We start from the raw sequence: 24300 nt of genomic DNA, 5'->3' as shown, positions 1-24300 counted from the left end.
ACTGTATTTACAGTTGCAGGTAGATAGATATATTAAGAAGATAAGGTTGAAAGACTGCAACCTTGTGGTTAAACTTTATTGCTGTATATTTAATCTTTTCCTTTCTTCTCCTTATGTGCTGAGGTATTGATATGACAGCAACCTGGGTTGTGAACAAAGAATATGCAGACTTGAAAAATAAGTGTTTGCTTTTAGGTTATCTAGTCAGTAAATAATTTGTTCCATAAAGCAACAGGTGACTCCCCCTGGAGTATTGTGTGCAGTTCTGGTGTCCTCAACATAAAAAGGACATGGAACTGCTGGAACAAGTCCAGAGGAGGGCCACGGGGATGATCAGGGGACTGGAGCACCTCCCGTATGAAGACAGGCTGAGGAAGTTGGGGCTGTTCAGCCTGGAGAAGAGAAGGCTGCGTGGAGACCTCACAGCAGCCTTCCAGTACCTGAAGGGGGCCTATAAGGGTGCTGGGGAGGGACTCTTCATCAGGGACTGTAGAGACAGAACAAGGGGTAACGGGTTAAAACTTAAACAGGGGAAGTTTAGATTGGATATAAGGAGGAAATTCTTTCCTGTTAGGGTGGTGAGGCACTGGAATGGGTTGCCCAGGGAGGTTGTGAGTGCTCCATCCCTGGCAGTGTTCAAGGCCAGGTTGGATGAAGCCTTGTGTGGGATGGTTTAGTGTGAGGTGTCCCTGCATATTGCAGGGGGGTTGGAACTAGATGATCTTGAGGTCCTTTCCAACCCTAACTATTCTATGATTCTGTGACAGATGTATTTAGTGCTATTAGAATAAGATAGTCAGAAAATATAGCCGCTATATTGACATCTTGTTGAATGTAGGTAGGTTCTACCTTTATAATCTCAGCATTCTCAGAATGCTCAGGTTTATTCTCTAGCAAGCTTGGGGCAATGTGGTCAGGTCAGATCAGTGTTTTATCAGCTTGTGTAATCATCTGGTTTACTAATGACTTTGGACAGGTCTTCTGTTAGTTGTTTAAATATTATAATAATTTGCCTATTGGGAAAGGGAATCTATGCTTTTGGGGAAAGCCGGTATTACCTATTTAAACATGATCCTGATATCCCAGTTAATTTAAGGGTATGTACTTGTCACTGGAAACTGATGTCTGTAGTATGTCCATAATGGGATTGGGGTTTTTAGGTAGATAGTCTGTATGTTGCTGATAAAATTTATTACATAAATTATGTGTCTTTTTATGATGGACCTGCTAGTAAAAGACATAGCTAGTAGAGCAGAGCTTCCTCAGAATAGCAAAAGAGATTATATTATTACTGATTGTCAGATCACCTAAAACTTGATAGCTAGGAGAAGTTACCTAGCAAGGAGTTCTGTAATGTTTTGAAAGAAGGGAAGCAGAAACGGGAGAGTGAAGCATTCTTTCCTAGCAAGAAAGGGGGCAGATGAGAAACAGAAGACCTGGCTGAGGTAGCAGAGAATGAACTTTTTCTTGTATATTTGCAAAACTGAAGGGCTCTTTTGAATAGTAAGAGATAAAGCAGTGATGTGAGCAGGTGTGTTTTCCATAGGTAGTTGCATTCCTGGTGTTCAGGGCAAAATGTGCCTTTATGTGGAAGTGTTTTAGCTTTGTATGCTGTTTCTTTCCTCTGCATTGGGTGGGGAGTAAAGCATTGTGTCTACAATTACAAGAGGGATAAGTGTCATGAACAGCATCTGGGGGTGCTAAGAAAGCCAGTGGTGGTTGGAGAGCTTTAATAGTAGGATTATGGCTACCTGGATTAAGAAGAGTGTTTAGGGCAGAGTTCTTCACCTCCGCTGGAGTGTGAGGCAGAAAGCTCTCATTTAGGTTGTGGGTTTGGGGTTTTTTGTCTGGCTCAAGCTGGTCAGAGAGTAGAGCTTAAGAGCTTTAAGACACAGGCTTTTGTCTTCCCCAGCACCCTGTGCAAACAGGTTCCATAATTTAACATCCTTCCTTGGTCTGTTTTGAACTTGTGATCTACTAATTTCATTTGCGTAGCTATTAATGTATAATTTCTGTGTGCTTCTGCTTAGTGCCAGCCCAGCCACAAAGTGGATTGGGAGGTTAAATTTCTGTAAACTCCTTGAGGCTCTGAGCCTTTCTCTTTGTTATATTTTGTTAAGTGCTAAACATATTTAAGCCCCCATTATAAACAAGAGAGCAGAAAATAGTCTTTGAATAATGGAAATTACTTCTGTGTGCTTCCAGGCCAGCAGCTTTTGAGTGCACTGTTTCCTGCAGACCTGTAACTTTGTCAGAGACAGAACAAGCAGTGTTGATACCCGTGATTTAGAACAACAACAAAAACAATCATTATTACAGCTGGTCTGTTTCAAAAAAGAAAAAAAACTTTGAACGGCTTCTTTTTAATACCCAAAAAAGAGTTTTTCAATACAAGCAAAAACCATAAAGTTGTGAAAAGCAGGATTTCAGCAGCAAGGCAGAAAATGCTGTAAAGCCTAATTCAGTGAACTCTGCAGCAGTTTGTATCTTGTGCTCTTTGAAGATATCCATGAATAGAAGAATGTAGACAGTCATCAAGTAGTTTATTCTAAAGCAAAGCTTTGTGTTCTGTTGTATTTTAAGTTATCTGACGGTAACTCCAGGAGTAGAAATACTCCAGGTGACATGGATTGTTAAGTATTATTAGTGTGCAGAAGAATTGATCTAGTAGAAAACCTTTACTCATAAGTGCGGTTTAAAAAGCAACACAGATATATTGCCTGCTGATGTTCAGCTTCTTGACAGATCACAATTTATAGGTTATAGTGAGGGATAAAACTGTACTGTAGTCGCATTATAATAGCTTTGGACCAACTCTTTTTTTTTCTAACAGACTCAGGCAAAACTGAGACTTGGTGCTCTGCAGCTGTTCTAGTGGTGGTTCTTTCATTGTTCGCATCATTTTTTTTTTAATTTCTATTTTTGTGTATGTTTTATAATATCCATAATATAATAGTACAGTGAGAACTAGAGTCCTGGATGTTTCAGCAGGTATTGATTGGGTCAGGGCCTTGCAGGGACTTGGTGCTTCACGACCATGTCTGCTGCATCTGAATTTTCTTTTAAGGCTCATTGTCATTCAGATCAAGAGTTTTTCATGTGGTTGCTTTTGATACTGCTGCTGTGACTTCTTAAGGGTGTGAGGGATATGGAAAAAAATGTGCAACTCAAACCAGTCAGCCTTAGTGTGATATCTGGGAGTCTTTTTGCTTATGTACTGCTTAATATTGTAACAACAAGGGCTCATTAAGCAGAACAAAATAGGGACAAGCCTCACTGTTCAATACATTGAATGTCAGGGGAAAGCGATACTGGTTAATATTTTGATAATGCAAACTGTTCCCTTTTCTGCTTCTAGTAGAAATATCCAATTCCCCCATTAAAAAAAAAAAAAAAACAACCATGAAATTCATCTGTGATTCTGTTTCCCCTCCATAAATCTCTCTTGTTCCTCTGGATTATGAGCTTTTTGGGACTGTGGTTGTTGCAGGACTTAGTCTGTGGGTTGTAGCCTAGAGCAACAAATACCAGTCACAGCTGTAGGGTCCCAAGAGCTGTACAGGTGACAATATCCTGTGGTACTCAGTGCTTTGGTTACTAATAATGGTAGTGATATGAAATGCCAGTTCAGTAACTGGACAGAGGCAACATGCCTGCCTCCGCAGCAATGTGGAACACGTGATCAATGACTGCTTCCAGCTGTGGCTGTCCAAGGATGTATTGCAATTTAGGAACACGTGGTGAGAGACTCCAATACTCCAATTGTCAGAGCATCTCCAGGTTTTCATCTTCCAGTAGCACTTGGTGTTTCAGGGAGGGTTGGGGACTCTTTCACTGGCACAGACTTGAGAAGCAGTTGTGCAAGGCAGGTGGTTGCAATATTGTCAGTGATGCTTCTCCACCTCTCTTCTAAGTGTAAAGAAGTCAAATCCTCAGTCTATCCAGTACAACAAAGAGCTTTTCCTGTTTTCTTTTGTCTTTGTTCATGGCCAGAGCGTAAGCTGAAGTGAGAGGGCTGTGGAGGTTACTTTTGGCAGATGCCAGAATATGCCCATGGTGGACAGAGCCAGTTGAAAAAGCTCCAAAAGAGACCCACTGCTGGCTAAAGCGGAGCCTATCAGCAGTGTTGGCGATGCCTCCAGTGATAACAGATTTAAGAAAAGGGGAAAAACTGCTGTGTAACAGCAGCTGAGAGAAAGCAGTGAGAATATGTGAGAGAAGCAGTTCTGCAGACACCAAGGTCAGTGCAGAAGGAGGGGAGGACCTCCAGGCACCGGAGCAGAGATTCCCCCTGTGGTGAGGCAGGCTGTGCCCCTGCAGCCCATGCAGGTCCATGGAGGAGCAGATACTCCCCTGCAACCATGGAGATGCATGGTGGAGCAGATATCCTCCTGCAGTCCATGGAGGACCTCACACTGGAACAGCGGGATGCCCGAAGGAGGCTGTGACCCCATGGGAAGCTTTCGCTGAATCAAGATCCTGGCAGGACCTGTGGCCTCATGGAGAGACAAGCTCACATTGGAGCAGGTTTGCTGCAGGACTTGTGACCCTGCAGGGAACCCACACTGGAGCTGGCTGTTCCTGGAGGACTGCACCCCATGGAAGGGACCCACGCTGGAGCCAGCTGTTCCTGAAGGACTGCACCCCATGGAAGGGACCCACACTTGGAGCAGCCTGTTCCTGAAGGACTTCATCCCTGGAAGGGACCCACACCAGAGCAGTTTGTGAAGAACTGCAGCCCGTGGGAAGGATTCACTTTGGAGAAGTTAGTGGAGAACTGTCTCCCGTGGCAGAGATGTGCAGAGCAGGGGAAGAGTGTAAGGAGTCCTCCCTTGAGGAGGAGGGAGCGGTAGAAACAACATGTGATCACAGCCCCCATTACTTGGGGGAAAGAGGTAGAACAATTAGGAATGAAGTTGAGCCTGGGAAAAAGGGAGGGTGGAAGGAAAATTAAGATTTGTACTTAGTTCTTGTTATCCTAATCCAGTTTGGTAATGTTAAATTAATTTCCCTGAGCTTAGTGCATTTTGCCTGTGATGGTAATTGGTCAGAGTGATAAGTCTGTCATGTTTACTCCCCCTGTCCAGTTGAGGAGGGGAATGATAGAGCAGCTTCGGTGGGCACCTGGTGGCCAGCCAGAGTCAAACCACCACACAAAAGCAAAAGCTGTCTCTCAGCTTCTTTGCTTGATCTGTTGGTATTCATTGTGTACTACCATGGAGAGTCTGGCTTCATCTTCAGTACACCCCTTGGGGTAGGCTTCTTGTCCTCAGGCCGAACACCCCCACCTCCAGGTCCTGAGGACCTCAGTGGTGCTATGAGAGCCTCCTCCTGTCACCCTGGTGCAGCAGCCCAGTGGAACCCAGGTGGTGTTCTTCTTCCTTCTCCCTTGGGGCTCAGCCTGTAATTTGGGAGTGCTGTAGTTGTCCATGCTGATAGCACAGAATCTGTTTTTAAGTAGTTCCTCCAGCCAGTTTAAAAGTGCCTTCCTTTGCCCCAGCACTCTCTTGCTCTCTCTCTGCAGTTGTATTGTGTATGCAGTAACCCTATGCAGTTGTATCGTGCCCCATCATCCTGCTACCTGCTGAAAATACTAGCCAGTGTCACCCCTGGTGTTCATTACATCTTCAGCTGTATCTGAGCAATTTATCTAAAAGCAATTCTTCTCTGCATCTACATTTTCAAGAGGAACATAACTTTCCAGGAGGGATCAAAGGAACTTAGATGAGTGTAATGAAAAATCTCCTCATCGTTTTAAGCTGTGAACTCCTGGGAACTTATACCATTTCTAAGTATGTGCTTGTGTAGTCTCTGAGTTTCTACATGACCCCAATTCTCATTTGGTTTTCTGCTTCTACCATAATATTATTTAAAAGGTGACCTTCAGAAGAAAAGAGTAAAGGGATTTTTCTGCTTTGTAACTTTATTAGAAGCATCCCAATCTGTGGTTGGTTGGTAGGGTTTTTATTGACTTTGTTTCGGTGATTCCTTCCTCCCACACATTACATACGCTTTTACCCTTTCTGCTTTAGAAAGCCATGTGCCTAATGGCAGACAGCCTGGGAGGGCTCAGGTGCCTGGGAAATCAGACAGCAAGAAGACAGTTGAAGGGATAATTGCCTTTCGGTTTGAAAGGTGCCACCTCTTGTTTAGCACACCTTCTTTTCCAGACCTGAGCATTTAGCGTGGTTCGCCCTCGTGTACCTCCAGGTAAGGCCTGAGAAAGCATTTAAGCAATGTTTTTCAGAAAGCAAATAAAACTTCCAGTAAGAATGAGCATAAGGAAACAGTCTATTCAGGACATTCTTCGTGCAGTTTAAGCTAGCAAAGCAAACCAGCCAAAATGGGTCAAACGCAATTTTTTTCCTTTTCAGGTCACCTTTGAGGGCTGTATAGAACAAGACAAGGATTTTTCATTCTTTTAGGAAGCAAGTAGAGAGACGATGGAATTTGCAAAGCTCAGGTGTGTGAAGGGTTTGTGTCAACCTGTGGTACTCCCGTTTTTTTCAGCTTCTTTTGGCAGTCACTCTGGTCCTTACGTAGACCAGAAACTATAGTTATCTGCTGTATCTTGACACAAATACATCTTTCCCTTGCTGTGTGACTATTTTGAGAAAATACTGTTTGCTGTCACTTACGAAGTGTTGAAGTATTTAGTTTTTCCCCTTCAGTTAGATAAAGTGAGTGATCAACAGGAGAGCATGCTGAGATACATACGTGCTTCCACTATTTTAAGAATCTTTTTTTTTTAAATGGCGTTTCTCTCATGTGGAATTGATTGGGGTGTGTTTTCAGCACATGAATCCCAACAAGTAACTACTGGTTTATGTCAGTTAGTACCATAGGAAACTATTCATTTGGCAAAGGAAAGAAATTACACTGGCATTAAACAGGAATAAATGGAATTTAATCCAGCATTTGAACTTCCTGTTTACTTGACAGAATTAAAGGAATAACCTCACTGCTTTCTGCAGCTTCCTGAGGAGGGGAAGTGGAAAGGGAGGTGCTGAGCTCTTCTCACTGGTATCCAGTGGTAGGACACATGGGAATGGTTCAGAGCTGCATCAGGGAAAGTTCAGACTAAACGTTAAGAAGCATTTCTTTACTGAGAGAGTGGTCAAACACTGGAACAGGCTTCCTAGAGAGGTCAATGCCTCAAGCCTGTCTGTGCTTAAGAAGCATTTGGATGCTTCCCTTGATAACATAAAGTAGTCAGGCAGTTGGACCAGATGATTGTTGTAGGTCCCTTCCAACTGAACCATTTGTACTGTCCTGTTCTGTTTTGTTCTGTTCTGTTCTAAAGTAATCACAGAATCTTGATTACCTGCAGTTTGACTGGGGTTTGTTTTGGTTTGCTTTTTTTCCTCTTAGTGCTGTCCAAGTAGCTTAGGTACACTTCCTATCATAACACAGTCCTAAACCAATTAATCATTTTCCTCCTCCTTGGATACTTCTGAATCCAGACTGGATATGGGGAATGTGGCATTGTGTAGTTGAAATTACTGTGTCAGCCTCTGTCCTACTCTTTGAGATTCATAGTTAAGTTTCTTTGATGGGTTTTGATCCTGAAATAGTATACAGTTGCTTACATAGAGCTACAGAGACAGATGCTGGGAGAGAAGTCCCCTCTTTTCAACTTCCTAGTGAGACTTCAGAATTCATTGCTTTCACTTTCCCGTTCTTGAGTCAGCAAGCAGTATGTAGCCAAGCCCAAACCTTTTTTTGGCTTTAGCACACAATATCTGCCTTTTTAAATTAGCAAATCTGCATGAAAACTGCCAGGACTGGTAACTCTGGGCCAATAATACTGCTGGTCCATGTCCTGCCTCTATTTTTATTTTGTCATCTGTGTGGTGGCCATATCACACACAGCTGTGATGTGCACTGTGGGATGAGGGTAAAATGGCAGTTCATTCTTGCTTCTGAAGAGGGATGAGTTTAATGCTTGCTGTGCTTTATCTCCTGGAGCAGTCTGCCTCTGGCTGCTTGGGTATGGAGAGTGAATGATAGTTCCCTGTCTTCGTTGTAGCCTTGTTTAATGGTCTGCACAAGTAGTTCCTAGAGTCTTGTGAGCTATTTTTAAACCTTCTCTGAAGTATTTACACTTACAAATAACCAGTTTGACACTTGCTGTATTTGAGTTTTAGTACACCTGGAATACCACACACCGAGATTGGGACTGTCAGCTGTTATTTCATTGGGAATTATTGTAGTTCAGGCTGTGTAGTGCTCATTTCTGAACATGGTAGTAATGAGCCACAGATCGAAAAGTAACTGGAGGATTTTTGCCTGTAGTATAGATGTTATTTATGTTTGATTTGATTTAATATGAAGCCAAACTTTTAATGGAATCTGTACATTTGTCTTTGTGAGTGGTTTATCTTTAGCCAAAATAAATATTGAGGTGAAAGACATTTTTGTAGCTAGGTGTTAGAAGCACAGAAGAGTAATCTGCCCTGGAGGTATGAAAGTAACAGAAAGTATAATTTCAGTTTAAAAAAAGCCCAAACAAACAAACCAAAAACCTGCTAAAAAAATCCACTGACGTTTCAATGTTACTATCAAAAACTTGAAATTTCATAAAGCTTCTGTGAGCTGCTGTGTTTTCTTGTGTAATTCTTCATAAAAGAGCAAAGTAGAGTCCAAATAAATGACTTGTAACTCCAAGGAATGTATTGGTATGAGCTGCTGTAATATTTTATTTCCATTCTGGTAGAGATTTCTCAGATTGTAAGGATGGATTCCTTGGCAGCCTCACTTAAGGAAGTCTAGCAAGTCTCATGCAAATAAAAGCACCTTCAGAATAAGTGTTATTTCTTTTTCTATTTCTCCTTTTGGTGAGATTTATTTACCTCAGGGGTCATAAGTTATCAGACTTTTGATCTGTGCCCTTCTCTATACCTGTGATAAGTAACTTTTGGCTTTGGCTTAGGACAGACTTGGTAAATAAATAGCAGCATTACTATCCAACAAATACTTTTTCACATTTATTTAGCTGTGGTAGCGTGGTGTTAGTGGAATGATAAGTAGTCATTTACAGATTCTCCTTTTTCTGAAAGCATGAATGCTTTAATAGGGAGGCAGGGTTTTTTTCCTTAAGATTTTGTGCCATAGTACCTAGTTAATTATTTTAAAGTTAATATAGCAAAATTATTTAGAGGAATTCCAAATACTGGTTTATTACCTTATGTGACTGGAGCATTTACATAGGATTGCTTTAAATCACATTGCAGCCTTGTGTAGGACATTGTGCAGAGACAGTCAAAGGTTTAAGCTAAGTTTGCGCCAGAGATTGTTCATTGTTACTCTTCTGTAGATACAACTTGCACTGACAAGAGAGTGCATAAACTTTGCTGGGAAGCATACATTTTTGTCATCATAGATGCATCTATTAAAGATCTTTTGATTAGCTCAAAATGAGGAGGTGGGTGTGCATCAGTGTTTCCCAGATGCTTTTAGTGAGGGTTAAGTATTCATCTTATCTTGAAAAAACTTGGCCATGGAGCAATGGAAGGCAGGACAGTGTAGGATCTGGAGGGTCTTCATCAAACAGGAGAGTTGAAAAGAGAATGAAACCCAGGGGTTTGGCCTGGTGTCCACAAGGGCACTTCCATAACAGATGTTAGACCTAGTATGAAAGGGTATTTTCCATCCACTGCGTTTTGGTTTTTGAGGTTTCCTCTCTGGAAGAGTGAAACTTCCCTGGCAATACTGATGCATTTGTAAATCAAGCTTTCCCCATTCAAAGAAAGTAAGTTGGTAAATGTGAAAATGAACATTTGTTCAAATGTATAGAAGTTTAGTAAATAAATATAGCAGTATTTCCTCCTAAAAGATATTTTTATCTGTTAAATTTTACTGTAATTATCATGTCAACAAAATCTTTAAATGGAACTGCTTTTAAATGTGGATTTTCTTTTTTTAGCACTGGTTGGACCATTCAAAATTCATTAAGAAGCAAATAAAAAGTAAGTAGCAGGTCTCTGTTTATTTTGTTACTTCCTTAAGAATATAAACTTAGAGTATTTGAACATGATTGTACATGTTTAAACATGGCCTTTAATGGAATAAATATTTCTTAGGAAATAGATTTAATGGCTAACTGGCTGACTATATCATGCTAAATGCAAGAGCACGTATAAGCGGTAGACCAGCCTTCAGCAGCCCTTGTTAAACATGTGCTGTTCGTCTGAGACAGAGTAGGTTGTCAGGTAATTTCAGCCTGATCTGTGAAATCAGGTTGCCTGGACACAGATCGTGGTTTCTGTCACTGCTACTGATCCGGAACAAATTTTCTGATTTTTATTTTATTACTTTTTTCGAAGACTGATTAATGGAAAATGTTTCGTTGTGTAATGGTTAACCTCCTTTTTTATATCATGAATAAAACCAGCAGAAATACCTGCTGTTTCATCAAGTGGGTGGTGGGGTTGGGTTTGGACACTGAGTTCTTTGTGGAAATTGGCTAAGGTGGGCAAGTTGCTTTTGGATCTCTTAATAACCTGGTTACAGGCTGGGATACAGTACAGCATCAGCACTAACATGTTTTGTTAGTATACTGCAGTTGGCCACAGCCATAGACAGGCATGGATAATCTTATGTGATATTGAAATACCATTTCTGTGAGATTAAAATATAGTGTTTTGAAAGGAAATTGTTGACCCTCTTGCAGGATCTCACAGAAATGGGTCTTGATTGCTTCATTGGTGCTTTGCCTTTCTTTCTGATAAGTATCCAAATATCTAGATGATTTTTGTAAATGGTGGAGTTCTTCAAAGCCCTTTAGGACAGTTTGCTTTCAATCCACAGTGTGTGGCTATTATTCTGCTAGAATAGACAGTAAAGATAGCTGAGGTAAGGTTTTGGTGGTTGGCTTTCTCTCTCATCTTTTCATCGCATCACAGGCTGCTTTACCTGAAGTTGCTAAGGGATTTAAAGGTGTACTTTCTGTTACAGCTGTGTCCTTTTTTTGATCTGCCTTAAAATGTGGAAAATCAATGATTCTGTAACACCTTCAACCAGTTTAGTTGCACCGTTTTGTCTGTTTAATCTGTGAAGGGCCTATTTTAAAAAGAAATTGGCCAAGCCATGCCCTGAGGAATGCCGAAGAGGGAAGCAATTTGATGGGTGTTGTAAAGGTCTGCCTCACAACAGGATACTTTTCTTTACCTTGCATTCAGCAGGTGCTTTGAGAAGAGTTCCTCTTTCATGATGGATGTGCTCACTGCTCTTTTTTTCCCAGCAGTGGGCAGGTAAGAGTCATTATCTCACTGATGCAGACCTTACCAGTAGTGCCTGTCAGCTGAGGGTACTATAACCTGTGTTCTAGGAGCTACTGCTGGAGACAGTGTCAAAGCTCTAATAATTACAGGTTTAGCTGCACATGTTTTAGTAGAGTGGCTCATTGATATGCACATACATACTGTGTTGATATGGTGTTACAGAAGACCTTAGAAGGGTGTGAAAGAAAATTACTTTTCTAGCACTTAATGTACCAGCAGGCTGTTGGTCTGGAAGATGATGTTTAGGCAGATGAGGAAATACTGGTCATAGTCTCATGGTATCTGATTTTATTATCTGTGTTACACAGAAAGTCAGACCTAGCATTCACCTTCTGGTATTAGAAAACAATTCTCCCAACACCACTTTGTGGAATCTGTTAGCTTTCTGTGTCCATGGGTGGCTTTCAGAGCCCTCTCCAGCATTTTCCACAGTATTTATCTTACCCTTTCTTGTTCACTTGTACCAGTCAAAATCTGATCTATTGGGTCAGGTGTTTTTTGGGGTTGTGTTTGTGCCTCATAAGAAGCATCACCCTCTTCCTCCCACTCCCTGCCATCTCCCTCTGCCTTCAGCAACAGGCAGCGTACCTGGAACTTGCTGTGGGCACACCTCTTTGAACAAAAATGTGTTTGCCCAATGGACTGTTGCTGGATTCATCTAATTATTAGAGTTATCAGACAGTATGGTGGTAATCTATTTTTTTTTTCTTTTATTGCATGCATTTTACAGTTTAAAACCATGAAATACTGGCTTCTTCGAAGAATGTGAAAAACACACCTCGCTTTGGGTTTCTTGGGTTGTGGGGTGGTGGTTGTTGTCCTGTCTTAGGAGATGCTCAACTAGTGTAAACTTTTTGTTTTCCCCCGTTTAAAATCTCTGCATACACAGTTGGACCTCCATACACGTTGCATTTTCGAATAAAGTACTATTCATCAGAACCAAACAACCTTCATGAGGAGTTTACAAGGTAGGAACTTTGTCCCCTTTGCTCTGAGAATTGGGGATGATTTAATAATGGTACAAAGGCCACAGAATTATGGGAATAGGCAGCTTGAGTTCTTGGTTAACAGCTGATTGACTGAATCTCTTCAACTTCCCCACGTGTTCTCTGTGGTGCAAAAGACTGCAATTGTATAAAGTCAGAATACCTGAAGGTCTTTTGTTTCACTTTGGTGGGCTATTTTCAGGGGTGTAAGAACTACACCTTGCTGGGTTCATAGCACCGTGGTGTAATCTGGAGGATACTCTGAAAACTGGGAAAGGAGCAGCTGGAGGAAAAGGGTTTAATTACCTTTTGTATCTGCCAAATTTGTGTCTTCTTTGTATAGCAATTATCTGTCGTAATGTTATTCTATCTTTTTTTTTTTTCTGTCTGTTTCTCACCATAGGGCATTTTCTATGTCTTCTAATTTGCTTGGCAATAGTCAGTGTACTCCCCATCAGCCTAAGGTGCTTAAAGACTGTTGATGGTTGTAGTTCATGTGCATGTGATGTTTACATTAAACTTACACTTGCAGATGTAAGTTTGCTGTCTCCTATCTGCTGTGTTGACCATGGTGGGTTTTTTTCCCACTGCGTGAGACAAGATGAAAGAGCTGATTGTCACTACCTTATGATAACTGACATGGAGGATTTAATATCCGCTATCAATTTAGTGCAACAGTGTTAATTCGATAAAAGGACATATTCCAATACAATGTATAATTAACCTATAGAACTCCCTGCCACTTACCTGATTGAATACAAGATCTTAAGGGAATCAAAAAACCTGGGTGATTCGAGGGCATCTGTAATGAGAAAATGCGGTTAAATTAGTAGGAATAATATATATTTTCTGAAAATTGATGTAAGTCTTCATACATCAGGGTGCATGTGTGACATGTATTACATTTCCCCTGTGGTCAAATTATTCCATTACTGTCTACTGCAAGATTTCTTGCTTAATCCTCTGAATCATATGATTCTAGTCACTGCAAGATGTGGGTTTCTGAGCTATGTGATCATTGCTGTGATCAAGTAAGACATTTCCTCTGAAAGATGCTTCGTGATCTAATTGTTGCTGAAATATGACATTTCAGAAGACTATTTTAATTAGAAAAACCACTTTAGTCAGCTGAATTTTCAGTGTTATGAACAGTTTTATTTAATCACAAGCTTGACAGAAGATGTCTGTGAAAGGAGGGAAGGAGAATGAAAATGAGCTAGAAATTGATTTTACAGTGAACAAATAGTTGTATTTTTCTTTTTTTTAGGGGAGAGTAATTTTGGATGTTGCTGGGTTTCTTTAAGGATCTTTATGCTGGCTGGATCATATTTTCCATGTAGCATGTTGAGTAAAAAATGAGGATTAAAAACTGTATACTCAGAATTAAAATGGGAGTAAGAGGTGGAGGAAAAATTACCATTAACAGTAACCATGAACTGACCTGGTTGGGGGGCGGATGTTCAAAATTCCTTGTGGAGGCTGTTTTCTAGTAGACTCCAGTTTGTAGTGAAGATGTAAATGTCACATTCTCATAATAAGCAGAGAGCTGAAACCCGTCACTCACTCTGTCTTTTAACAGTTCAACAACACAGTTTAAATCCAGTGCATTTTGGAAGACATCTTCTGTCACCTTTGTGGGACCTTTTTAGGTAGGTTAGTTAGAAAAATAACAGAGAATTTGCTGATTTTGGGATATCAGCAATTGAGATTCTGATGCTTGTCAGTCTGCGTGCAGAAAAGGAGCAAGAGTAAGCCATACCAACCAGAGCCTGGCCATGGTGCTTTACTGGCCAGCTGACACAGGCAGAAGAACTGCCCAGATCTTTCTTTCAAATTTAGAAGAGTTCATGAGATTGTGAATCATCAGAGGAAGACAATAGGAACAGGAAATACACTTGTCTATGTTTAATCTATGCATGCAAATACCCAGGTTTGATTGGCATGTCAGGTATTAGCCAAGTATGTGAATCAGAGCTGTGACACAGAGCTAACGTGGATAAATCTGATCCTGCTTTAGTGTGTCATGAGAAGTCTTTTTAATCTTCCTTTTTCATTCCTGTTTCCCTGTCTGATTCCAACTATTCATCCATCCTCACATTCACAGCACATCCTCTGTGATGAAAAACACTTTGTCTTTCTGGCTCCTTTGTAAAGGTAGCAGAGGTTTACTTACATTCACATTTACTGGGTTGACACTCAGTAGTGCTTTGTGCTTGCTTCTCTTGCATCGCGCATCATGGCAAGCCTCACCCCGCAGTGTCCAGAGCGGTGCAGAGCCTGTCTGTGCCACCTTGTCCTGAACAGAGCTCTTCCATTACCTTAGGTGCTTCTGCATGCCTCAAACCCTAACTCTGAGTGGCTGTGAAACATGAAATGTGCCTATAACTGAAAATTAGCAACAGCTTAAACTACTACTACAGTTTGAAGGCTATAAATTCCTACTTGGCCTCCTAAATATATGTGTGGACCCAGGTTTCTTCAGAAGTTTTCTGCTATTTTGAATGATAATTCAACCTGGGCTTTTTCTTTTGCCAATGTAGATGCTTTCCCATGTTGTTTGAGAAGGTAGACCTGAAGTCTTCGTGCCTTTGACTCTAGATCGTGTAGTTCAATTCCTCCTTGAACTGGGAAGGGCTCAGATCAGGAGAATGTCAGAATGTCAGTTACGTTTAGGTTGCTGTGGTGTATGCTCAGATAGAGCACATCTCTAAACAACAAGGCTTTGGACAATGTCCTGACCACAGCCAGCAGATGAAAAATATTCTTTCTGATTTTAATGAAAGCTAGGGGAAGTTTGAAGGTTGCAGGGTGTATCGGGGTGATCCCAAAGGCCCTTTTTCTTAAGAGCCATTGGGGTTAGAAAGAGGACATCATATATACTTCTGACTTTCTGAATTTACATTTGCCAGGTACCTGTTTGTATTACAGCTCCGGCAAGACATTCTTTCAGGGAAGTAAGTACCTCTTTGCTCTTGCAGCTGTAACTTAACGTATTTATTATAGCTAATTGCTCAGTGATTTAAAATTGTACTTTAACTGTGTGATCTTTTTAATTCTCTGTGGTGTTTGTGCACAGATTATAAGAATGATTTACAGTTCCACATGCATGGGTTTTTTTTGTGTTAGAATACAGAGATAGATGACTTTGTGTGCATCATGCTTATATTATTGACAAATAGAACGGGTAAAGACCTTTAATGGATCGACCGGGTGATGGAAATACTTAAAGAGCAAAGACTGTCCTGATTATTATTATGACTTGAAAATGTAACTTGTGCTTGCCATATTTTCCAGCATGGTAGGTAAAACACAGGAGGAAAAGATGAAGTGCAACACTTTCTCTGCAGGTCAACCCTGCAGAAGTACTTTGTGTGTTTATAGTCTCACCCCGGCCAGTAAATTCACACCTGCTCTATTTTTTTTTTTTTTTTAATTACAAAATCAAAGCCATGTTCTATAATACAGTGTGGAAGCAGAAAGGGTCCCTTAGTTTAATGTTGTCTCTATTAGTTCAAGCTTGTTTTATGGTGGAGTGTATCATGTGTTCAGTGCTAATTAGAATGTACCAAATTAGGAAGTAATGATATACAAGTAAAAATAATGTTAGATGTTTCCTATCATTAGTAGTTGATGGAAGTTAATGTTTCCATTTCTTATATCAAGCTACTTTTTAGCTTTATTACAAGAAGAATTCACTGAGAAAGACAACATGCTTTTTATACCTTTTTTTTTTTCTTTTCAAGACTGAAATGCCCATATGAAACTGCTGTTGAACTCGCAGCTCTGTGTCTTCAAGGTATGATCCCTTTTTACTCTTCGTTACTAGTGCTTTTTCATTCATCATATATAAATGCCATTCCTTTAGCTGGGGAGAAGAATGTTAGATCACTTCCGTGCCTTCCCACCGTTCGTAACTTCTAAACTCCATTGGCCAGCATTGGCACACTTGCCAAAGGGAAGAAACCTTAAAGGAATGAATAGGCAAAATGTCTCATGGCAACCAGGGGCAGACCAGGGAAGAAAGACCTCAAATAGTTACCCACTGAATGAGAAGCTGTAGTGTGTTCACAGTACTGCTGGCTCAGCCTGAAGAGCCAGGTGGCCTTTCAGCCCATGCTTCATAGAATCAGCTAGGTTGGAAAAGACCTTTAAGTTTATCAAGTCCAGCCATTACTCCAGGACTGCCATGTCCGCCACTAAACGTGTCACTGAGAGCCTCATTTACATGGGTTTTGAACAGTGATTCCACCACTGTTTTGAACAGCTGATTCCAGTACCTGACCACTTCTCTCTGTGAAGAAGTTTTTGTTAATATCCAGTCTAAACATCCCTTGTGCAGCTTGAGGCCGTTACCGCTTGTCCTGTTACTTGTTATCTGGGGAAAGAGAGCAGCCACATCCTCTCTTCGTTCTCCTTTCAGGCAGTTGTAGAGCTTTGCACTAGGCGGGTCCCTGTGGGTGTAGTTTTGAACATGGGCTTCTTGCTCCTAAAAGAAAGGACAGTGAACTGGACCACTGTAAGCATAGCAGCAGCAAAATTAATTGCAATGAAAAATGCTCTTTCTCCTTCATCTGGTGGTTGGCAATGGTGCATGGAGTGCTTAGATAGAGCCTTTTAATTTAATATGGCAATGGAGATAACTCAGTGATGCTAGGTGGACTTGACAATCAAAACTGGGAATTCAGTTCCAAACAGTAACAGGTATAAATCTTAAGGCAGTGGGTTATTTTTCTGCTCTAGTCTGGCACAGCTCTGATGGTTAGGTGTGCAAAGAACTACTGCAGGCAAACTCTGTCTTTTAAAGACAGAAAAAGTCTGGAGCTCATATTTAATTTGTTATTTCTGTTTTCCATTTTCACAGATAAAAACAGCAGTAACCTTACCCCTGGACTAATGAAGTAGAACTAAGCGAAAGGCAATAGGTTGATGCCTATAGTAACTGACATCTGTGATTACTGTGTAAATGTAATACCACAGCTATCCATCACGTTTATAATGTCCCCAGCTAGGTACCAAAGCTAACTCTTCTTGACGCTCTCTGTGGGAACATACTTTTTATACTTCTCTGCCTTTTTTTCCTTCCATTTCCTGCAATTTTGATATCATCACAACAAGTTTCTCCAAAATTCTTTCATTATTGTAACTAATTTAGTATCTCTGCTGACATACACTGTAAGTAGCATTTGCTATTCTATGATTCTATAATATAACATTTAGTAAGTACATTTTACTAACATTGGGAATTTAATTAAGCAGAAGAGTTTTAAGAAATGTCAAATGATTACTCCCTCCTCAGCAGGTTACATTTACCCTGTAAAATCTAATCTTGTTCCTTAGTGAGCCTTTCCTAAGAGTGAAGAAAAAGTTACAAATGGCTATTTAGAAACTGCTACGCTAAGGCCTCTGAAAGAAAAGTCTGTTCTCTTCACAGGGCAGCTTCTGTTGCTTCATACATTTTCTTTATCAACAGAGTTGTCCCATTACAGTAATTCTTTCTTTGTTTCAAACAACAGTTTCCAAGGCTGGTGTTTGGTGTGAATCATCTTTCAAATATAAATTGTTGGTTTGTTGCCAGGCCCATGAGGAAATTCTGTAGCAAGTAACATTGATTTGCAGTATGGGTAACTTGTGAAGCAGATACATAATAGTGTACTTCACCTAGGGATTATCTGCAGAAAGCTTGTAATCAACTTGAATTGTCACTCTTAGAATAACTCTTTAACTAACTCTTTAACTACCTCATTAGTCTTGCTTGGCTTTCCTATTCAACCAGGTATACTTATGAAACTACTAAACTCAAAAGGAAAACATTTTCTCAGATCTCCAGTATTCAGTTCTAATTGTAAGCCATCTTCCTGGGATAGTGAAAACTTTTTCTTCCTTCTGTATAAAAGAATGAACAATATAAACATGTCGATGAATGAACAATATAAACAGATAAGCATGCTTTTCTGGTTTTCAAAACCTTTCTCAGAAACTTCCTTTTAAATATTTCCCCAGTTCATGCAGTTATTTATTAAAGAACATGGATAATGTATTTAAATGCATTATATAACAACCCATCACCACCACCTCCAAAAAAAAAAAAAAAGCAGCAGAGGAGGGCATGCCAAAGCATAATATAAAACCTAAAATGAAGAGATGGGTCTTCTGCCGTGCCCTTGTGTTGAAAAATGTTAGCGCTACTGAGCCATTCAGTGAATGTAATTCCACAAGCAGATTCACTAGTGAGAGCATCTTTGTACTTAGCCTGCTCTTTTCCCCTTCTTCTGCTCTGCAGGGAGCTGGTGAGACTCTTGCTGGCTCTTAATCTTAAGACCTATTTCTTAGAGATCAAAATGATGACACAGTTTGTTTGCCTGAAAGTGAATAAACAGTGACTGCAGCCTTTGGGAAGCAAGGGTGATATTTTCCTTGTACCTAATACTTCTGCCCTAGCTTCTCTGTGTATCTTTTGTCCTACACACTCGTAATTCTTCTCATCCTTACACATCCTCTTTATGGCACAGTCAGCTTTCATTCCCCGCCTTCTCTCTCAGTTAACTAGTAGAGAAATCTCCCATGTTTTTCCTAGATGGTTGTCAACACATCCAACTTCAAATTCTTACTTTTTTTTCCCCCTGAAGTCCTCCTTGCTAATGTGTGTGTTGTGGCTCCCTCTTACAGTCTGGAGACTGGACTGCCAGTAATTCTTTGCAACATGTGTTAAATAGGCTTCCCACTTAGATGAAACAGCAGCAGAGCTGAGCTAACTCTGTTAAAGAAGGCATATAGATAAGAATAATGTAACTCACCATGTAACTTCCTGTGTTCTGATATATCCTGCTAGGTATTTTTGAAGACTGACAGTGAATTAGTTTTTTACTGTTACGGCTAATACTGCCCTGAAGCAATAAAACTGTTTTCTTCAAGGGAGTTTATTTCCCTCTTATTATGCTTGCCCTTTTTTTTTTCTTTTTCCCTTTTTAATTTTTTCCTTTTTCTTTTCCCTTTTTTCTTCTTTATTTTCCTTTTTTTTTTTTTTTTTTTTTTTAATATTTATTGTGGTGGCAGTAGTAATAGTACACAAGAAACACTGACTGCCAAAGCCCTGGTTTGGAATCATGTCATATGTCAGGGGGTGACAGGCGGTACTGCTGAATCATATATTGCTGCTGCTGTTTGTGTCTCCATGCTGAGGCGATGACATTGTAGCCTCTTTGTATAGCTAAAAGGTGCCAGGAGCAAAGCAGGTTGCAGGCATAAGACAGTCAAGGGTTTCAGTCACAGAGATGCCCAGCACATGCATCTTCTGCTGAGGTCAGTAGAGTCTGCAAGTGTCCTGCTCCTAGAAAAGAAGATACCAGCCCCTGAGCAGCTAAGTAGAAAGTGACACCTCAATATGGTAGTGGTTTTCCTTAAAAACTACTTAACCGGAATATTATAGGACCTCTGTGGTTTTAAAAAGAACCGCACAACTTCAGTACTGGTTTGTTAAGACTAAGTATTATCTTTGTGTTCTGACACAAGCAGTAACACAACTAAGCATGCAATGGAATGGGAAGCGTTTTGGAATGAAAAATACACAATGAGAGGAAATTTCAAAGTAACCTTTTTTGAAACAGTAGTGCATTGATTTTTGCTTTTGATAGAAACTTCATTCCTTTTTAATGCTTCAAAACCCAAAGAAGCAGCTTTAGTTAAGAAGGTTTAGTTCTAGATTCTTGAGTGTCAGAATTCTTTACCATAACCTTACAGTGCTCCTGAAAATGCGTTTGTCTGACTTGTGCTGTAAAATCTGGTTTGAGTTTGCAGGGAGGAGGTTAACTTACAACATCAGCACAAGTGCGTTCTTCTACAACATACTTAGAAACTTACAAACATTGTCTGTGTGGAGGTTGTGGACTTAAATGTTTCTGGTCATCTCATGATTTTTGTTTTTAACTTTTCAATTGATTCATTGCAGCTGAGCTGGGAGAGTGTGAGCACCCAGAGCACACACCAGAACTTGTGTCTGAATTCAGGTTTGCACCAAACCAGACCGAAGCAATGGAATTTGACATTTTTCAGAAGTGGAAAGAGTGCAGGTAGGGTACCTGTGTGGGAGTGGAGTCTCTAGCAACAGGAGGTTTTCTTCTGAAGTCAGATATGTCCTCAAGAATGCCTTCAGTAGATGTGACACAGTGATAATGTTTGTCTGTTGAAAAGTACTGTAAGTAGACTTTGAGCCCTCCCCTCCCCTAGAAATGGCAAGTGGTAATTTAGGGAAAGTTGGTGGGTGAGCTTTAATTCTTTTCATTTTTCTTTAGATAACTTCATAACAGGTTAAGCAGTCAGGTCTTCTTGCTGTTTATGTTGGGAATTGTTCTCTTTGTCTCTCCTTCTCTCACACATACGCACATAAAGTTTTGTATTCAGGGTAACAGTAAATTGTTTTTCCTGTCTTTTGTTAGTAAATATAATAGATTTTGGTGATTCTGTCTTACCTGAGCTTTCATCCATATTGTCACTTTTAGACCTTTTTGCATTTTCATCCCTCTGATTTGTTTTTCCTTTGGAGGGAAAAGGGTAAAAACATAAGCTAAGCTTAAAATATCATTCAGTGTCATTAAGATTGGGGTCCCAAAGAAAAAGATTAGGGGAAAAAGTTTAAAAGATTTTAAACGGACAAAAATTTCATACTATAAAGTATAAATAAATCTTATGTTCTTAGGGGAAAGAGTCCAGCACAGGCTGAATTGTGCTACTTGAACAAAGCGAAATGGCTAGAAATGTACGGTGTAGATATGCATGTAGTTAAGGTAAGATCCATGTGATTCTTTATTAATGTGGGGGTCCCTCAGGTGTGGGTCAGCCCCTCAGGGATGTCCTTGTGGTGGTGTGGGTTGCCCCATGGCCCATGGTCCCTCAGAAGCACCTCCCTCCTGCAGGGCTTCTCCCAAGAGTGCATCTGTAGCACACATGTCCCCCAGAGTGTCCCTTTCCACATGCCTTTTCCCATGTCCCTTGATTTTTAACTTTGGTGTCTACTTCCCCTGGCAGTTACTGCTTGCCCTTAAACATAGGTGAGCCGAGGTGTGGGCTTCCCTGGGTGCAGTACCAGTGCAGGGCTGTTTCCATGGGCATTAGAGCCATCTGGGGCAGCACATACTCCTCTCCCATGCAGGGCACCCTGCAGCCTTTTGTTGCCAAAGCCTGCTAGTTTTAACCCAACACAAATGTGTATTCTCCTGCTCTGTAATGTTAAAAAAAATATGCAAACCTTATTGTTTAGTTTAAAACCTGTTGATTTTGAGATACTACTCTAGTCAGATTTACTGTACTAATGGCATACTGATTATTGATTCTGTGCTTGCTTGCAGGGAAGAGATGGTTGTGAATATGCTCTTGGACTGACACCAACAGGCATATTGATCTTTGAAGGAGCCAACAAAATAGGCTTATTCTTTTGGTAATCTGTTTTTGTGTTAAATTCCTTTCTGCTAAAATGCTGCAATGTCTCTCCTTTGCATAGTGGCATCTTGACTGTACTTTGTAATGTAGATTGAGTCTGCAAGGTTGAAACATCAAGGTTAAATATGAAGGTAGATTGGCTTGGTTAAAAATACCACTTTCAAGTCACAGAGTCAGCTAGGTTGGAAAGACCTTTAAGATCATTAAGTCCAGCCATTACCCCAGCACCTCCAAGTCCATCACTAAACCGTGTCACTGAGCACCTCATCTACACGGTTTCTGAACGCTCCCAGGAGCGGTGATTCCACCACTTCCCTGGGCAGCCTGTTCCAATGCCTGAGCACCCTGTTTATGAAGAAATCGTTCCTAATATCCAATCTGAACCTCCCCTGGCACAGCTTGAGGCTGTTACCTCTTGTCCTGCCACTTATTACTTGAGAGAAGAGACCAGCCACCTCCTCTCTCCATCCTCCTTTTAGGTAGCTGTAGAGAGTGATAAGGTCCCCCCTGAGCCTTCTCTTTTCCTAACTAAATGTGAAACATCTGTTACAAAATAGTCACATTTCCAGGAAATCAAACTTTCATTGCAGTTCCTGAAGTGTTCCAGAATTTCATATCCCTCATACATTTTGGGGAATGGTCCTAGATTATAGAATGACATTTTCCCATTAATTTTCTTTTTGCTTTTCTGTGTTTAGGCCTAAAATCACAAAAATGGACTTTAAAAAGAGCAAGCTAACGCTTGTGGTTGTAGAAGATGATGAACAGGTAACTTTCTTCCCTTAATTAGGCCTGATCCAACAGAGTGTGGTGTGTGCTTAGGCTGGTAAGAACAAAAGAGAGGTTCAGCACACTGTTGGCCCAGGCTGTATTTCTCCTACCAAGGATAATAACTAATACCATGCATGCCAACTTCCGAAGCTTTTGTTTCTGCATTTAGGGCAGAGAGCAAGAGCACACATTTGTTTTCCGGTTAGACAGTGCCAAAACGTGCAAACATCTGTGGAAGTGTGCAGTGGAACACCATGCTTTCTTCAGATTGCGAGCCCCAGCAAATAGCAAATCTAATAGATCTGACTTCATAAGGCTGGGATCACGCTTCAGATTCAGGTATTTAGCAAAGTAACAGCAATATATTTGGGTTTATACAAAGGAGCAAAAGGCAGTGGTAAACTTCGGGTTTTTTTCTGTATTTGAAGTGGGAGGACAGAGTATCAAGCAACACATGGGACAAGGTTACGCAGAACTAGTACATTTGAAAGGAGGCCCAGCAAGCGATACCCTTCTCGAAGGCATTCAACTTTTAAGGGTAAGTGTTTGTACATGTGCTCACTGAACTGGTCATGCAGGTGTCCTGTTAACTTGTATAAATGTCATATTAAAACAGTAAAATCTGTACCACAGTGTAAAAAGAAAAACCATGTCAGATCACCTAAAAAAATCAGGATGTACATGTGTGGTTTTTTTCTCATTGTTCGTATCTGCCGGTTTTAATCTCTGTCTACGCTCAATTCTTCCATCCCAGATCCATGGAGAGCAAGGTACCTATGGTTTCTTTTGTTGCTCCAATGAGCAGCAGGAAAGAAAAGTTGCATCATGCTCAATGAAGGAAAGCATGTAACATTTTCTTTGAAGAAGCGCATTTGTTCTGTAGAGTGGAGCAGCATCCGAAAGCCTTGCTGACTTGCTTACCTAGCCAGACAGCAGTCTCATGCAGTTTTTGCTGCTTTCCTGACTGTGATGGCTTGTTATTCACCTATCCACGCTCTGACCTTAAATAGCTTTTTCTGGGAGTTGATATGTGCTGAATTTGAATGGAATGACAAGGAATTGATTTCCCTTGTGGTTTCTGTCATTTTTCCTTCAAAACTGAAGCTGAGGTTTTCATTCCTTGTAGAAAAAACAGGAGCAGTGCAAGACAACTCCCTCTAAATTCTGTATTACTTGAGGTTGAAGCTGTAGTTGCTGTAGGATGCAGGGTGACCTACATTCTCTTAGGATGTCTTTGCATTCCTTTGTGTTGCTAGAATATGAACCTCAGTGCCATGAGAAGTCCTTGTAGTATTATGGGGGGGCACTTTTATTTCTCATGTACAGGGGGGAAAGGGTAGCTAGCAGGCATGCTTCCTGGGGCCTGTAACGTCCTCCTCCCACCTTTAGTACCCTCAGTTTTTTATGTCAATGCAAATTCATTAGGTTTGTGAGATACTGTTATGTGATACATAATAGTCAGTTATATGGTAAGTGGGGTGATTTCCTAAGTGGAAGTATGGATTATTATAATTTTATTTTTACAATAATAGCATCTGTCAGACCTACAGGTTATACCTTGTGTCTCAGTGCTTGTGCACTTATGTCTGGGAGGTGGGGGAGAAGAGTGAAAGTATGGCTTATGCTTGGTTTAGTTCTCTGTGCATAGCAGCCAGGCAGAACTGTCTTTGTCAGAAGGCAAACCCAGATGATATTCCCTCCAGAGTGCTCAGCAACATGTTTAAAGTTAATGCAAAAACTGCCTTTAGATGACTGAGTCTTTACCTAGTAGCAACCCACAAGCGTTGGATTCTGTCCTAGCTCAGTCTCTTTCAGACTTCTACAGTGTC

The 24300-nt window shown here is 40.6% G+C and overlaps 1 protein-coding gene across 2 annotated transcripts in view; it reads left to right on the top strand.

The window, feature by feature from the left end:
• The window catches only part of EPB41L4B (erythrocyte membrane protein band 4.1 like 4B), a 167645-nt gene that overhangs the window by 51336 nt on the left and 92009 nt on the right, over nt 1-24300 (top strand). For both annotated transcript variants that reach the window (XM_065667749.1, XM_065667750.1), the window contains exons 3-12: nt 9926-9968; nt 12172-12250; nt 15178-15222; nt 16012-16064; nt 20214-20334; nt 20961-21048; nt 21610-21698; nt 22399-22468; nt 22641-22810; nt 22900-23009. In XM_065667749.1, coding sequence (XP_065523821.1) covers nt 9926-9968; nt 12172-12250; nt 15178-15222; nt 16012-16064; nt 20214-20334; nt 20961-21048; nt 21610-21698; nt 22399-22468; nt 22641-22810; nt 22900-23009 — 868 coding nt within the window. The remainder of the gene's footprint in view (nt 1-9925; nt 9969-12171; nt 12251-15177; nt 15223-16011; nt 16065-20213; nt 20335-20960; nt 21049-21609; nt 21699-22398; nt 22469-22640; nt 22811-22899; nt 23010-24300) is intronic.

Source organism: Lathamus discolor, chromosome 2 (assembly GCF_037157495.1).
Source record: "Lathamus discolor isolate bLatDis1 chromosome 2, bLatDis1.hap1, whole genome shotgun sequence".
Taxonomy (NCBI): domain Eukaryota; kingdom Metazoa; phylum Chordata; class Aves; order Psittaciformes; family Psittacidae; genus Lathamus; species Lathamus discolor.
This window is presented reverse-complemented; position numbering and strand designations above follow the sequence as displayed.